This window comes from Chelonoidis abingdonii, chromosome 7, assembly GCF_003597395.2.
Source record: "Chelonoidis abingdonii isolate Lonesome George chromosome 7, CheloAbing_2.0, whole genome shotgun sequence".
In the NCBI taxonomy this organism is placed as follows: Eukaryota; Metazoa; Chordata; order Testudines; family Testudinidae; genus Chelonoidis; species Chelonoidis abingdonii.
Window position 1 is genome coordinate 66,171,826 of NC_133775.1, and position 17,206 is coordinate 66,189,031.

Consider the following 17,206-nt stretch of genomic DNA (forward strand, 5'->3'; position numbering starts at 1 on the left):
GTGATCCCACTGTGGACGCGCTAAACCGATTTTATTAGATCTGTTTTGTAATATAGGTTTAAGCTAATTCGAAATAATCGTGCAGTGTAGACGTACCCCCATGGGACACAGAAGTACTCTGTCTTTGCTTGTTCTTCAAGACATCTCTCCGTGAGGGTGTCTGGGTGTGTTGTGTGGGAGGCATTACTTTAAGTGTGTGTTTCCTGCATTACATAAGTTTGTGGTTTGGCTTCTGGTAATGCTAACATTCTTCTTAGGGATACAAAGGGAGAGCCTTCCTGAAGTTTTCATTACTTTCTAATGTTCAAGTTCTGGCTATTCAGCAGCAGCTTTAGCAAAGCTTTTGAGAAGTGAATAGTGTAGTTGGCACAGAGATTACAGCCACTAAATCTGGAGGGACCTTTATCCAGTCTTCACCACTGAGTCAGTGTGTGACCTGGGACAAGTCACTTGACCTCTTTGTGCCCCATTCTCCACCACTGGTAGCTGGGGGATAACACTGTGAGAAAATGCTGTTGGGGCCAAGTATGATCATTCTTCGCTCTCTTCAGCATTATTCATGGGATTTGAATGAACAGGACTTCAGTTTGTCATACTTGCTTAAAAAGGCAGCAAACATCACCGCTTGTGGCCCCTGTGAAAAAACTGGTGTGGGTTCAACTTTGCGTTAAGACTCCTCACGACCAGGAGAATCAAGTTCAATATCATTTTGTTGAGACATTTTTCTTTTAAGCAGCATGGCTGAATCGTAGTTCACCCTCCCCCCGTATCATGGGCACCTTGTAGAAGTTAAAATCAAAACGGATAAAAATTTGGCTTTGCTGGACAACTGGCTTCCTCTCAGCCCGGGCTTTGGCTCTCTTTGAGCATTACTGTGGACAGGTTAAGGTATGAGTAAGACTCAACTTTAAGAAAATAAACAAAAAAAACACCCAAGGGAATTTTGGTTTTGTTTGTTTTTACATAAGATCTCAGTCCCGCATATTCCTTTCTTTGCTGGGGAATCTTGACTAGGTGCTCTAAAGGCCTGCATAGTCATGTGATGACCGTTACGGCATTGTGAGCACCAGCTCTCCCTCCCTCCGTCTTCAGGGAAGGGGTTGCAAAGTGCTAGATTTAGGTATTCTGTCAAGAAAGCAGCAGCAGCTTCATCTGTAGGCCCTGCTGGCATGTGGGTTGGTCTCAGTCTCCATTAGCCAGGGGAGGGAGAAGCTGCTCCTTGAATCATTGCCAGTCTCTGCCATCTAGTAGAAGTGAGAGAATTGATCAGGGCACAGAAATCTGGAAGCAGCAGCTTGAATCTCACTTTTGGCTGCCATTTAATTTAAGATTTTCCTTTCTGTAGTAAATTGCTGACAGTCTTCTTTTAAAGTTAGGGTTACATGTGGCATTTCCCAGCTCCTGCAATGAGACAGGAAGTGTGGGCGTGAACACACGGCCCCAGAACAGCCTAGACTATGGACAAAGAAACAGCCTCTTTCCCCAACCTCCCTGAAGATGCTGGCTGTGCAATCTATGCGTTGGGATGGAGTCTCACTGCTTGGGGGATGGGGATTGGGACAGCACAGAATATCAGGAGGTGGGCACAAAGCAGTGGAGGAAGCCAAATGGTGCTACAGGCAGCAAGTGGCTGTTTCTAAATGGTGGAGAGCAAAATGGTCTCTCTCAGAATAGCTCCAAGGCACAGGAACTACTTTCTCTCAAGAGTACCTGCTCTCCAGTGTTAGGCCCAACTTTCCTCCCACAAGGCTCTAGCTTCCCTCTCCACTTATAAAATTAAACCTCATGCTTAAAACTTCCCCCTTCATGTCTTGTACATTCTAACCTTTAAACACACCATGATGCAGATGAATCTATGAAAATGATTTTGCATTTATTACAGCAACACAGCAGCATTCTGATATGCTAGAGTCCTGTGTGAAGAGGTGACCGAATGACATTCAATACAAGAAGTGGTGGGCAAAGAAACAAATTTGACCTTTGGGCCTTCCCTCAGAGGTAGCCAAAAGACCATTGGGTTCCCAACCAATCAAGTGTCATTTTGAGCCACATTGTTGAAATTTGGGAAATTCCTTTGTTATGGGTTGCTGATGAGAGAAATAACCCCAAATTTGACAACAGTCATAAGTCACAACAAAAGTCACCACTAACAGTTCCCAGACACGATAGTTTGCTTCTTCCAAGGGTGGTCACATCGAGTACATAACTTCCAATTTGGAAAAACTATACTGCTCAAGGTCACCTGTTCCATTTATTGGATACTAGCCAAGCAATTGCTGATGGTGAATGAATGTGCCAGTGCTGACAGCCAAGTCTGCCCAAATGATAGACTATTGTCAACTAGTGGCACTAGCTACTCACCCCAACACCTTCCAAGAGAATGCCCTTGTGGGTGACCCTGTCACAACCAAACCAAGGAGAGGAGGGGCCACAGGGGGAGGGAGGGCCAGTATGGAGGCAGGGCTATGGGGATGTGCCACAGGTACTGTAATAAAATAATACCATGTAGTTGTTCTATAGCGCTTTTCATCAGATTTAAAATTTTGTTACAGAAAGGTGGTCAGTACCATCACCCCCATTTTACAGATGGGGAAAATGGAGGCATTTCCTTAATCCAGCCCAGTGAGGCAAGTTTCTTTCAACGCCTTTTCTTTTACATTGAATAGATTACACAGCACTGGAGAATAAACGGTTCTGCACAGCATATACATGGCATGCTCTTCATACAAACACACACAAATGCATATTATATTTCAGCACTAAGGCATTTTAGTTAAAAATGTATGACACTTTAGAGGCTGCCTATTTAAATATCTAGCAAACACACTTAATGTTTTCATTCCATATCAAAGCATTATGGCTAGCTGGGAAATCCCCCACCCCCACCCCAAAGCCAGTAGTACATCGGATGCCCTGCTGATCTCACTAGTATATATTGTAAGTATTACAGTTCAGCCTTAGTTATAAGAACTGCCTTCTAAAACTAGTGGATTTCAAACTGGTGGGGTTTAAGGCTCATTTTGCTACATATGCCTAAAAAAAGAAAAAATGGGTGCTGGGAAAGGGTGGGGGTGGGGAATCTGAGTCCTCTCCCAGATTCCACATATGCTCAGACTGTGCTGCGCTTTAGGAGGCTGTGGAGCTGCTATTGCAGGGTCCTTGCTACCAGTGACCAAGTGCTTTACCAGGTCCCTCATGCTGCTTCTTCCTCCTGGAATTGGCTTCGTAACTCACTAGGGTCCTTCTCATCCTGAGCCACTGGATACAAACTGCAGTCTCCACCTTACTACCCCTCACACCATCGTACATGGTACACTTCCACACCTCCCGTCCCCCGGGAAGTTTCAGAAAAACAGGAAGTACCAACCAATGGGGAGCCATCTTGCTACATTAGTGATCCTCCAGAACCATAACCTATTGTTTGTTAAGGGGATTCCCTGGAAGCATAGGCAAACTGATAGGTCAGTGATTGGGTGGGAGGGATCTGAGCCCCTCACCAATTACAGGGAAGGCAGTCAGAGGAGAGGAAGAGACTGGCTCTGTGTTTTGAGTACTCTAGGGAAACAAATTATAGCTGCCCCAGTACAAGCATGTTCTGAGGAGGGGAAAAGGAGTGGGTACAGGGAGCCCTTTAAAGTACGTCTACAGGGGAGCTGGAGGTGTAATTTCCAGTTTGAGCAGACATACCTGTGCTAGCTCTGACTGAGTTAGCACGCTAGACACAGAAGTGTAGCCACTGCCGCCCCATGAGCAGCTAGCCATCCTGACTACAATCCCACCTGAAATGCTAGTATATACTTGGGGCGGTGTGACTTCTATTTTTAGTGCACTGGTGCAGGGATGTTTCCTCGAGCTGGAAATGACACCTTCCAGTTCGTGTAGACATGCCCTCAGCCTTCCCTCCTAGCACTGCATTACAGGAAGCTGCCATAGTCCAGTTCCATAGTCCAGTTTTCTGAATGGGTAAAACAGCACTGATTTGGGTATACTGGGCTATAGCCCCAAACACAGTCCAGTCTAGCCAGCAGTTTGAAAGACTGGCTCTATACTTCAGTGTGTTTTAAACAGCTTTCCCCTCTCAGCATAGAAATCACAGGCCCTTTCATTTGTGTATCACAGTCTCATAGTCCAGATCCAGAAGTGGACGTTGCCAGGGTATAAATGGAGGGTCCACGTTGGCACTATACTCATCTTCACCTGGGTGTCTTGACTCCCCAGAAGTCCAATCCAGCTCCCAATGAAATCAAGGGAAAGACCTGCACTGAGCTCATGGAGAGCTGAATCAAGCCCTGGGTACTAAGAGACACTGCTTTTCCAACTTCATACATGCTCTGAACATACCTTGGTAAGCTATATACTAGTGTGATTACACCACAGGCACTCTCAGAGAACAGCCTTTTCCAATACAAACACCTGCCACAGCAGGGCACCTGCACTTTGGGCCTGCCCCAAAGCCCATTGACCTCCCTGGGCTTTGGATCTGCCCCTTTGACAAGTGCAACATTCCATACTCCTTCCACCTCTTTCTGTAGTCTGCGCCTCCCCCACCACTGGACAATGGCAGGATCTGGGTTCTCTCTGGTGACACTGACTGGGCGCAGAGAGGGAGAACGCATGACAACCATTCTGGCAGTGGGGAGCAGACTTCTCCCCTTCACAGGGAAGTCCTAGTTACACCAAAGGAAAAGTACTTTGCCACAGGCATGTTTCTTCACCTGGATTTTAAGCACAGTGGTTCAGGCTGCAACCCGGACAATCATCGGCGAGCGTGGCAAATAGTCATGCACTCTGTCAGGTCCTCTATGGCAGTAGGCTGTTTGCCAGCACAGATCCATCACACCCACTAAACAAAAATGTTGATCAGTCTTCCTTTAAAACTAATTAGTTCCTTCTCCCCCTGCCACTCCCACTTTCCCTACACAGGACACAAAGTCTAACTTCCATTCCTTTTCAAATGCAGTTGGAGCAGTGCAGCCCCAAGCAGTCAGAGTAACCCAGAGTTGGGTTGACTCTACAGCTTCATGGTAGCAAACAAGATGTACTACCCTTGGGTCACATTTCCATAGGAAAAGGTTACACATAATACACATTTCTGCCTTGAAATGCTGACACAATGATGCAAGATTTGACAGTTTTCATAACGGCAAAGCTGAGGAGATCCCGCTGCCGAGTTCACAAAATGATAGCCTGTCTCGACGCCGGCCAGCCTCACTTTAGCACAGCAGCAGCCCTTCCCTGGCTGCCAAGCGCTGGCGATGGATTTTGTCTTGCTGCAGCTCTTCATGGTTTGGATGCCAAAGTTTCATGATGATTCTCTCAATGTTTAGAGCGTAGACAGTGTGTGCTGGAACAACTTCTCTGTGCACCTGGGGGGGGCCGGGGTTACAGGTTAGAAAACATTGCTAGCCAGAAGCTATCATGCTCACTCCCCCCAATTCTAAAATAAGATGTATCTAGTGCATTTATTATAACTATATAGTAAGCTGATGAGCAGGTTCTCAGGGGCAACAAAAAGGTTAGGCTTGCTGCTTTGTTTCTAACTTGCTAATATTTACCTACACCCAGAAGAGACCACCTGCACTGAAGCCACCCACTCAGGATAAGCATAGGGAAATAGACAGTGCTTGCACCATGCTCAGAAAAGATCAAATTCAGGAAGCTAATTCCAGAGTCAAGAGTCCTCCTGCTGAGAATGCTTGGTCTCACAAGCCCCAGACTATGCAAACCCAGGGGGGACAGCTCGGGCAGCCCAGCTGGTAATAAATACCTGCATGGAACACAGCGATTTATATGGCAACTCAGCGTGCTGTATTTCTGCCAGAATCTCCATCAGTCGAATGCAGGGAGGGGGGCCGTACTACCTGTAACCCCATAGTGCATAATCCCATGATGAGAACCTCTGATCTAGTGCACAATGTGCTTGCATCTATGAGGCAACATTTACACAGCTGGCGGGGCCAATCCAGAGTCCCTGCCTAATACGCTGGGCAGCTTCATGTATAGCCACAGATTTAAGAAGAAAACAAGGAAATAGCCTGTTTAAATGAACAGCAGTGGGGAGGGAGTGAAATCGGGTCAGTCTCCAAGTACAAAATACACAGCAGACACAATCAGCTCTGACTAGCAGTCTCTGCTCAGAAAACCATCTCCCCAAGCCATGCCGCAATGGAACGTGAATGGTTACCTGTAATGCCTCAAAAAGGTCATACATGTTCACGGGAGGGAGAGTAGCTGGTAAAGTATTCCCAGAACATGCTAAGAGGAGAGCCGCCTGCTGCTCAGCATCATCAGGAGCGGGGTGGGAGGCTAGATTCTGACCTGCAGAAGGTGCCACACAGGTAGGAGGACTGTAAAGAGAAGGACATTAAAGACATTCCAGTCAATAAAAAAGCGCCCATCTTGGGAAATATCAGGGCAGTAGCTTGGCTCCTGAACTTTATTCTTCACTCAGAGCTGGCTCAGGCCTTGTCTGGATACCAACGCTGCACTGGTTTCACTAAAAATCAGCTTTTAAAAGAGACTGAGTTAAAATGGTGCAAAGCTGTGTGGCCACACTTAAACTGGTTTATGTTACTTTTAACTTGGTCACTTTATTGCAGACAGGCTGCTGGCATTCTTACATGACTAATCTCCAGCCAGAACAGATCCCAAGGCTGTGTCTACACTAGGTAAAGAGTTGCACAAACTAAAAACAAATACGTATTGGTTAAACTATGTATCAGTTGCAACTCTTCATATGGCAAAATCCCACTGCTCCCCAGCAGCCAAAGACAGCATGCTTACTCCTAAGCATAAACAACACGCAGTTTGGATTTCAGAGATTACAAGAGACAAGATGTATTCTGGAGATTAGCTATTAAAAAGACCTTGATATCTCAGGACTGAAAACATAAAGGAGCCCACTCTGGCCCATGTGTCTGGCAGAGACAATGCAGGAACAAAGTCTTTATCTGCAAGGTGCTGAAGGTAAAACCTAAAAGTTCACCTGAAGCTCTCAGACTGTGGCTGTGGCTGACCTCTCTGCTCCCAAGCCAGAGCAGTCCTAGTCCTATTTTTGGCCCCCTACCATGCTGAAGTTGAAGGAATTTACATATGCAAAACCCATCACTTGCATGCACAAGTGATGGACTCCGCCCAGTTCCCAGCAGAACAAAAACCAAACCAAACCAAACTAAACCAGCCTACCGATCAGAAGAGGAGCAAAACAAAGCAGAGTGGCACAGCAGTTGGGTGCCCCAGACAGCTGCCCGGCTCACCCACCCCTGGAACTGCCCCTGCTCCCAAGGCATGCTGGCGCTGTCCACCACGAGGGTTGTGTTTTGCTGTGCAGAGACTGAGCTTTACCAGGGGGCAGCCTGAGACTGCAGAACAAATTTTTACAGAATCTAAGAACTGCCTTGACTCTCACCAGCTTCTGCTCCAAGTGTGGGTGCAATTTTCTGACCTCGCTTTCAGCGAAAAGCACACAGAGCACAGCAGAGAGAAAACAAATATAAATTATTTAAAAGACCTTAACATAATTTTCCCTTGGAGGAGAAAAAAAGGGAGCCCCATATCTGACAGATGCTAGTTATGTTACTTTGTGCACTTCTGGAAGGTGCTCAGATAGCACAGTGATGAGGGAGATAAGACTGGAATGGAATACAAGCAAAACACTGGATGGTGAGTCCACCTCAAGGGGCCAGCTCTAGTTTCTTACTAATGCTTCCTAAGGAAGCAATAACTGACCAATTAATTAGACTTCCAAGTTGCCGCTTTCTAAACTACTGGACTGACTCCGCCCTTCAGGAGGGTAGCACAAACTAATTGAGGATTCTGTGGGTTACCATCCATGGCTTGCACCTCTGGCAATTCCAATCTCTCTGTCATCACAAGCTGCATGCTCTATTTACTGTAGTAGAGACAGCCTAGAGCATTAGGCCTGGTGCAAGATCTGAGGCCTGAGCCAGAGGTTGTGAACCAAAGTCAGGAGATGTACTGAAGTAAATGCCTGTAAGTTCAGTGTCCAGTACATGGACTTGGCACAGGTACTGCTAACATTGCTAAAACACACTGAATATATAAAACACATTTCAGCACCGGCATGTCCCTGCAGCTCCTAGATGGAGGGGCTGGGGGCTTCATGCACTACCCACGCTCACAGGTGCCACACCCACAACTCCCACTGCCTGCGGTTCCTAGCCAATGGGAGCTGTGGAGTCTGAGCTCAGGGCAGTGCAGGAAGCCCACCAGCCTTCCCTCACCCTAGGAGCTGCAGGAATATGCGGAGCTGAGTAGGGAGCCTGACAGCCCCACCAACCCTCCCCAACCCAGCCCCAGCGGGGGTCCTGGGCTGCGTGCTGCCTGCCTCACCCCCAGAACCAGCGGAGGCCCAAGTTTTAGTTAGGGGTATATAGTACAACTCATGGACAGATCCCGTGCTGTGAATTTTTGTTTACTGCCCTGACCTGACCCTGACTTTTACTAAAAATAGCTGTGATTAAAACATAGCCTTAGTTACAGATCATCAAGCCTGTACCCTGGGACCAGTGTATAATTAGTCCAAAAATACAATTCAATATATTATCCAATTCAATTTAAATGTCTCCAGTAATGGGCTTTCCTCCCTTCCCTTGGCAGTTAACATACAGAAAGGGCTTTGAGATCCCTGGATGAAAGGTACTTCAGATGTGCACAGCATTATCAGGGCTTGAAAAATCCATTTGCCAGTAGGGAGCAGGAAATTTTCCCTGTGGAGAGGGAGTGGGATAGTGGGAGAAGCATAATCTTCTGCAGAATTTACTCTTTCATGCAAAACAAAAACAAACAAAAAAACACTCCTTATGCTGAGAAGATAACCTTCCAGATATGAATTGTACAGTCTTCCTGAGTCTGCAGACAGATGCAAGATTACTGCTGCTCATACCCTTCCCAAGAGGCTGCAGCAGGAGACTGAAATCAATATCATTGCTGACAATTTTACTGCTGACCAAGAGAGTTCTGACAGTAGCCACGAGCCAGCATCTTTGTCAATTCCACACGGTGGCTGTCTGGGAAAAGCAACAAAGGTAGACACTGGAGTTATCCACATGGGAGTAGGACACAAAGAAAGGCTCGGGAAGTGGTAGAGCCAGGAGAGCAGGGAAGGTAAATAGTGGCCCAACTCCTTCGCTATTCTTCACAAGTTAGAAGACCATTGAGGGCATCTTATCTCATCTTAAAGTTTTATATAGATGCCCCAGGTTTCTCCCTTCCAGCAGCCAGAAATAGTTGGAAGGTGGTGAGTAAGAGTCTGTGTGCTTCAAATCAAACACTCGCCTACTAACCAGAGGCTTATATGAAAAAGGAGTCCTCAGACTGGATCTAGAGAGAACATCCAAAAAGGAATTCCAGGATCTTCCTAGTAGATGATGACAGTGGTAAGGGGCACAGACTTCTTGCCAGGGCACTTTATGCTAAACTCCAAGTCTTTCCCCTCTGCCCAGTAGGGACAGTTCTCTGGCACATCTGAAGTTTCTGAATATTAAATATTACCACCAAGTTTTCTCCAGGGGTCTTAAAAAATGGATCAGTATGTTCTGTCTCCTACACCAACTACTCACTGACTATGTTTAGAACAAGGTAGCTCCATGACTGCTCGCTTACCATTCAATTAGATTATTATAGGCAACAACACTGTTCTTCAGGTAAGGCTGTGGGTTAACATTGCTTCCGAAGGCGTATTTGAAATGACCATCTCTCAGGCGATAGGCTTTCCTCCTGGATACTACAGATGCCAGGATATCCTTAAGGTGATTCTGTAATGACAACCCTTACTTTTACCATTTGTGCAGCATGCTCTCAAAACTTTACAGTATTGTCACATAGGCCTGTTTATCCCTTCCACCTAGATACTGCTGCAATCAGTACATCAAAAATGCCATTTGTCATATATAGAGACATAGTTTCATAACTATTGATTTTAGTCTATTAACAGGTGGATTCTGTTATATGGATAGTTTTCATTATTAGAGGCACAATCTGGCAACGTTATTTTAAAGGAAGTACATTCAGTAGAGGATGATACAAATAGCATCCCACTGCATCACATATCTGGAAAAGGATGTATTTTATAGTTTTGTACTGAATCTGAAAAATCAATCAATCAAGATAGCCCTGAAAAAACAACAGATCTCCAACCCAAACAAAAATCCTAGTTCCTCCGGAGGGCAACCCAATCAAAACAAAACCAGCATGCTGATTTACTTGTTATCACATGTTCATGTGTTTCTCTTCCTGATTTATTTCTGCAAACCAGTAGGGTACCAAACTTCACAGGAGCCTGCCTTCAGACAGCAGAATTGGTGTAAATTTCATTACCCTATTTGTACACAAAGCAGAACAAGCACAGTAAACAGAGTGTGTGCACTTGCCCGTGAACTGAAACTTACAGCTCTCATTTGAGCTCTCCTGGTACCAACCTTAAAAATATGTCTCTTAAATGTCAGGAAACTCCCACCATTAACTAGCACACTGTGGTACAGGACAAGAAAGGGCTTCATACTCAGCATCGGACAGTGCATGGGAATATTGCCCTTAAAGCTGTTCTGAAAGCCACACTATGCTTTTATTAAGGGCTGGCCTTACTTCTGAGGTGAAACTGCTGGAGAGGGTGTGAAGGGGTGGAAAGAACAAGCAGAAAGTTGCTCCCACACCTGGTCATGTTGACGGATCGGGAGATCAGACTGGCCTCTGAGGCTGCTGTGTAAGCCCCCAGAAGCACAAGTCCTAAGTAGTTGCTTGCAGCGCTTGGACCTGATCTTGAGAGATGCTAATCGCCATAACTCCCATAGAAAACAATGGGAATTGTATGTAATCAGCACGTCCGGTTTGGGCACTATATGATTTATCTACTTTGCTTGAGCTTCAGCAGCAGACAAGTTTTACAACAGCTTGATGTGCCTAAAAATGGATTGTTCAAAACTAATCCTATGGCCTCTGGACATAAATCTGGAGTATAAGCCGCTGCTAGCAATGGAATATACATTTTAAAAATCCATCATAGTTAAAGAAATCTTTTAGTTTAAAAGCTGAAGGTCCAACTTTTCAAACTCAGCTTCTAAAACTGTGCCTACAATTTTTCACTCTGAGCTTGTGCAGATTATATTTTTTATGCTGAATCCAAGATCCTTTATGTGTGCCAAGACTCTCATCTGAAGAGCTGCAGGAATAAACTTTCAGTGCCAGTTTGGGAGGCTCCTTTGAAACACATGGTGTGGATTCTCATAAGTCACCTGTAAATATAGTGAAGCTATTTTCCTCTCGCACACTGTAGTGCCCCGCCATATACAAAGCCTTTTGTTAGTAGCATAATCAAAACCACATCATTGGTTTGTCTTTTCTAACCTGCACAGCATAGACAATAGCCGTCACTGCCTCTTCGGTGACATTGTCCAGCCCGTGCTCATATGCAGTCACTATCATCCTTCCTTCTAGCTGGCCCCGTGTGGGAAGCATCATTGTATGGGAACACAACTTCAAATCATCATCTTCTTGAGGATCCTTTGCCACAAACTGCTGGGCTCCAGACAATGGATTCTGAGGCTGGAATCGGTGCTGTCAGACACACACACTTTTCATTTAAAAACTACTAATTCCAGCACTGAATACAGCTTTCAAGGGAGATGTGAAATTGAGGTTCTGAATTTAGATGGCCATTAAACACAGCACTTTTCATAAGAGAATAGAGATTTTAAGCATAGCAGCCTGAGTTCCAACTTCGGTTATTATATTCTGCCTGTCTTAAATTTACCTGAAACAAGCAAGGTGAGTGAGGGAATATCTTTTATGGAACCCACTTCTGTTGGTGAGAGAGAAACTTTCAAGCCACACAGAACTTGAAAGTTTGTCTCTCTCATCAACAGAAGTTGGTCCAATAAAAGATATGACCTTACCCACCTTGTCTCTCTAATATCGTGGGACCGACACGGCTACAACTATACTTCAATTTACCTTACCTTTTCAACTTAACATTGCTGCGTGCTGCTAAACAGCTGGGTGTTCCCCCTCAGAAGTAGCTGTTTTTCAGTCATCCCAAAATATCAGATGCTTAATTAGTTAATGTTTGTAAAGACATCCTTGGATAGAGGGGGTTATAAAAGCTTTATACAAAACTACAAAGAATAACCATATATCTAACCAACATTTATTTAAATCTGATGGAAAAATTATTACCACTAATGAGTGGGAAGTTGTTCTGCTAATTTTGAGGACTTCAGCTTTCATTTGGTTGCAAAGATATAACCTTCAAAATGTAACTGATTCTGCAAACAGAGAACATATGCCTTTGGAAAGCAGAAGCAAAGTGGAATTAACATGAAATCTGGTAATTTCACAGCTGTTACTGGGACGTTTCTGGTTAGCAATGAAATTGTGTCAATACTAATAGTAGAGACAGGCACAGAAGTTATGCATGGGGCGGGGGGGGAGGGAAGAAAGATGGGGAAGGGATAGAATAGAAGAGACTTCTGTTCCCCTGCCCTCCTTGCAGCAGAGAGCTGGTCCTTTTGAGAGAGCGAGTGAAGCATTAACAGAAATCTCTCTCAGCAGTATTTTGGTGTCAGCTGAACATCTTAACTCTAATGGGATTATTAACTTCACTACCAAAATTCATCCTGATAAAACCTTAATACAGTTCTACACTATCATACATTCCTGAAAAAAAATGCACATCTACACTATACACACACACACACATTCACATTTTTTAAACAAACCAAGTTTTAAGTCCACCACCAGACATATGTATTACTCATTTAACCAGATTCTCATCATTGTTTAGTTCAAAAAGATTACTGAGAATTTTTATAAATGAAGATACTATAGATTATCTGAACAGCAGTTTGTATGCATTGCTGTTACAGTCTCGGCCAAAATAGGATGAATAGTAAGAAATATTGTCTGAATCATTGTGGCAATTTCTAAATACAATTCTACTTGCACTGGATTCACACTTCTTTAAAACCGCTGTTTGTAAAGAGTATTACAGTGCCTGATTACACCAGCATCAAATTTAGTCTCCAGCGTTTACGGGCCCAATTCTCATTCACACTAATGCCCTTTATACCACTCTGGCAGTGTAAAGCAGCCTCCATGTGGGCCCACTTTACAGACCCTTTAGAATGCCAGAGTAATGCAAAAACGAGAACCTGGTCCTATGTGTTTCTCCCTGCACCCCACAGGGAAAGGGCTAGGCAGAGAAGAGGCACTCCGAAGTATTTTCCCTTAAGAACTTGGAGCCCTTTAAGAGTGGTCTGTTTAAAAGAAAGCGTTGCACCCATCCAGATGGACCAAAGCAATATGGAATTGGCTAGCTCCACCACGCTAGCCAAGAAGAAGGGGTAAGTACAATGGCGACTATAACACATGGAACAATGACCTTTTGCTTCATGAAGCACTTAGCTTTTTAAAGTCAACAAGAGATCGGGGCAGCATGAAATTATAAATATCTAGACTGAAAGAGACTTGTTTGGTAATTACACTTGAATACTTATTGCTTTAATACAAACGCTTCTGCAGGAATGAAGTAAAGCATCTTCGCCGTCCCGGCTAACAAAGGGACCATTCACTGCTCACAAGTTACCAGCTCTTCATTTCTAAAGTGTTTAGCAGAGCTGAGACCCTCTGCAGGATATAAACTTACATCAAACTTCTGCCGAACCGAAGAAAACTTTTTCTTTCCTTTGGGTTTTCCAGGTTTAGTTGCAGAGCCACCCGTCCATGGCAGAGGCCCAGGACCCTCTGAAAATAGGAGAGAAGGAAAAAAAGTGGGGAAGGGAAGGTCACTCCCATTTGTAGCCAACATAATTTAGTTCATACAGTTAAAAACAAGACAAAGCCCACAGGGTTCTGACACCTCTGAAGTGCACTTCCATCCGTTCCAATTAAAGTGCATGTGCCACTTCTACTTTAGATTATTTGGCTTGTTACAATTCTTGACTACTAAAACCATGTATCTGAGCAATAATTCTATTACTTCAGAGGGAAATTATCTGAACTATACTGTGCCTTTCTTGCAATATGTTTTTAAACTGCAATAGATGCATAAGGCTATCACAAAGGCACCTGTATATAATGGCTAAGACAGTACTATACCTACCTAAAAGGACATGGCAGGGACTGTACTGGTGGATGACTTCTGCAGATAGTTATTAAGCAGTACATCAAGATACTTGAGAAGCATAGTTAAAGTCAGACCCTGCAGAGCTTCAAGTGACTCCTGAGAGGTGTTGAGCATACTCATCTCCTATGGAAGAGCTGAGCTGGGACTGCTCTGACCCTCACAGAATTGGGCTCTAATTGTTCAGGTATGTCCTGTATGTGCTATTATGCAAATTACAAAATCATATAAAGAAAAATGCTAGATATGTGTTCACTGGGTTTTAATGTTGATAATTACCTTGAAAGTTCTAGAGTCTCCAGACTGTTCAACATATTTCACAGAGCTATCTCACATGACATGAGTCTGACCAAGGAATTAGTGCTTGGAATTTCCCTTTCTAATCCCGTAGCAGCATACAAATGTCTACACCCAGAAAGAGCTTTTCAGTTTAAGAACAATGACCTAAACTTTTGAGGACAACAGTATGTGCGGAAACATCTTATAGAACTCAAATTATATTGGGGGATGGAAAAAAACCCCCAGATATTGCATTGTCTGTTAATGCTTGTTAATGAATCGTTTACACACCTAGGATTTCATATTGTCTTACTTCCCCAGAGAAACAGCTGCCCCAAGGAGTAAGAGCTCCATATATACCCTCAATAACACAAGGATTGCTTGGCACAGCAGTCCCTACACCACTGACACCAAGGAGTTCGTAACAATGGTGTTGACTTGGAAGAATTACTAATAAGAGAATAAAATATATTTAAAAAATAATTTTCTACACTCAAATCATTTCATATTTCCTCACCCCGAAAAAAATTTTTTAGACATAAGGAAATCACCAACTAAAGTTAAATATATAATTCTTAAACCAAGCTGGGGTTGCACACTCACAAACTAGAAGTTTCTCTCTATGCAACACACCAGAGCAACCTTAACTCTTCTAGTGGAAGGGGAGGGAAAGAGTAGAGCATTCCAGGGAAGCTATGAAGACAGAACGAAGTTGCTCAGGGCCATGGAGGCACAGATTTTTGTAGGCAGGATGATGTGTATCATTCAGGCTCTCTCACTAGCACCCCGTCCCACTTCTCCACACACATGCAGTTCAACACTCTCTCTATGCTATCCCAATATAACGTGGCCCAGTATAACATGAATTCGGATAAAATCCGGTAAAGCAGCGCTCCAGGGGGACAAGGCTGCGCACTCCAGTGGATCAAAGCAAGTTCGATATAACATGGTTTCACCTATTATGCGTTAAGATTTTTTGGCTCCTGAGGACAGCGTTATATTGGGGTAGCGGTGTATTTAAATGTGTTATTGTTTAAGCATTAAAAGGAGCACTGGGATGAACTATGCTGCTAGGCCCTCCTCTAGCAAAGCAGTTAAGCACATGAAGAATCCCACTGTACCTCGTGTTTAAAGATAGATTCTTTAAGGTGCTTTAAGTACTTTGCATCTTTCAGATGAGACTTAAAACAAGGTTCTGATCACATGTGGTCCTTAAAGACCCCATGACATTCTTTTTAAGAGCAGGGGTCTTGGTGTCAGCATTCTGGCCATATTCCAGCTCTAGGAATTCTGGTCAGCCTAAATAAATTCCTGCTACATTTTCAGTTTTAAAAAGGTACTCTTCATGTTCAGTTATGTAGCACTCTTGTGTTCCGCTTGACAGTTGCCATACGTCACCCCCAGAAATGGCTACATTTCACTAGCAGAGTCATCCTTGACTATAGTTTGTAAGTCATTTTGAAATGAGAGGGATTGTGTAAGCATAATATAGATATATCTTTTATTGAAGAGATTGCTTGACATTCTGGAGTTTTGTAAGAAAGATTGTCATGTTCTAACACAGCATGTACTATTAGCCTTTCAATATCCGGTGCCTGGCAATTATTCAATTCCAATCAAGGCAACAACAAAGTTCAATTTGGAGTTTATGGGCAGACTTGCTGAAAGGTAAATTTGTAGCAACATATTGATCCAATGCTTGGGGCCAGATCCTAATCCCCTTACTCACAACTGAACAGTATCTGATGCCACAAGTGGCAGACAACTTTGTGGAATAAAATTCTACCCAGGATGAGTGAGAGTATCAAAGTCTGGCTCATTGGGTCTTATTGAAGTCAGTGTAAGTCCTTCTATTGACTTTAATAAGCACGAGATCAGGCCCTTCATAAACAAAGGTCATATTCATCCTTAAAGGGCAGTGGAGTATGAAAGAAGTTGCAGAAGAAACAGAGACCCAGGAAGCAGACAGAGAGCTAGCAACCATGTGGAACTGAGGGAAGGATGAGGAAGGTCCGAGTGAAACCAACTGCAGCAAGGATGGTTGTTATGCGATATCAGACCAGAAGGTCTGGCCAAGCAGCCCAACTGGATACTGCTCAGGAGTTAGCTACATGTACTTCCATTGCCACTGCTGGCCAGACCAATATTATAGACTTCATAATCCCACATACTCTTGGCAATGGGAGTCCTGCAGAGTACAGTCAGTATCTCCTATTGAAATGTTCGCAGAATCTTGTACACCAGCACCCACACCATTATTTTGGGGGGAGGGACTACGGAGAAGGTTTGATCTGATGGATTCTTTTGTTTACTCATAGTATGATCAGGTGCCTGCCCTGCCCCCAGTTTGAGCTCTCTGGCTGAGTGTGCAGCTCCCACTAAGGAACAAAGATTGGGATTGCTTCCTGGGAGGAAAGGGCTGCCCAGCTCTCTCACGATAATATGTCTAATACACAACCAAACCTCTCCTTTATGTTTCCTCTGCAAACATCTGCACCCCAACGCTGTTCAGGGAAATAACAGTGCCCCTCCTTCAGGCTTTCGGTATCCTGCTGTGATCATTTTGTTTTATTGAAGAAACAAACAATAAAAATACAGAAAAGTAGATATTTACCACACATTTCATAGGATAGCCAATAAAATAATGCAGTTAAGTGACTATTAGCTTGTCAAAGAGCAGACAACATAAAACTGGACAATATCACACAGACACGCTATGGTGGGGTTAACAATACTGTGATCGTTATTTGACTACAGGGAAGTTACTGGAAATAGTGTTAAAAGATGTGT

The 17,206-nt window shown here is 44.0% G+C and overlaps 1 protein-coding gene across 2 annotated transcripts in view; it reads right to left on the reverse strand.

Annotated features, from left to right (window-relative positions):
- Nucleotides 1-17,206, reverse strand: part of TADA1 (transcriptional adaptor 1) — a 379,727-nt gene that overhangs the window by 348,157 nt on the left and 14,364 nt on the right. Inside the window, exons 4-8 of one of the 2 annotated variants that reach the window (XR_012656283.1) lie at nucleotides 13,661-13,758; nucleotides 11,365-11,574; nucleotides 9,625-9,776; nucleotides 6,185-6,347; nucleotides 2,826-5,366 (exon numbers count right to left, since the gene is read on the reverse strand). Coding sequence is in view for 1 of the 2 variants with exons in the window: in XM_032785247.2 (XP_032641138.1) it covers nucleotides 5,214-5,366; nucleotides 6,185-6,347; nucleotides 9,625-9,776; nucleotides 11,365-11,574; nucleotides 13,661-13,758 (776 nt within the window). In the remaining variant the exon portion in view is untranslated. Of the gene's footprint in view, nucleotides 1-2,749; nucleotides 5,367-6,184; nucleotides 6,348-9,624; nucleotides 9,777-11,364; nucleotides 11,575-13,660; nucleotides 13,759-17,206 lie in introns of those variants that run through there. The other variant, XM_032785247.2, reaches the window with a different exon arrangement.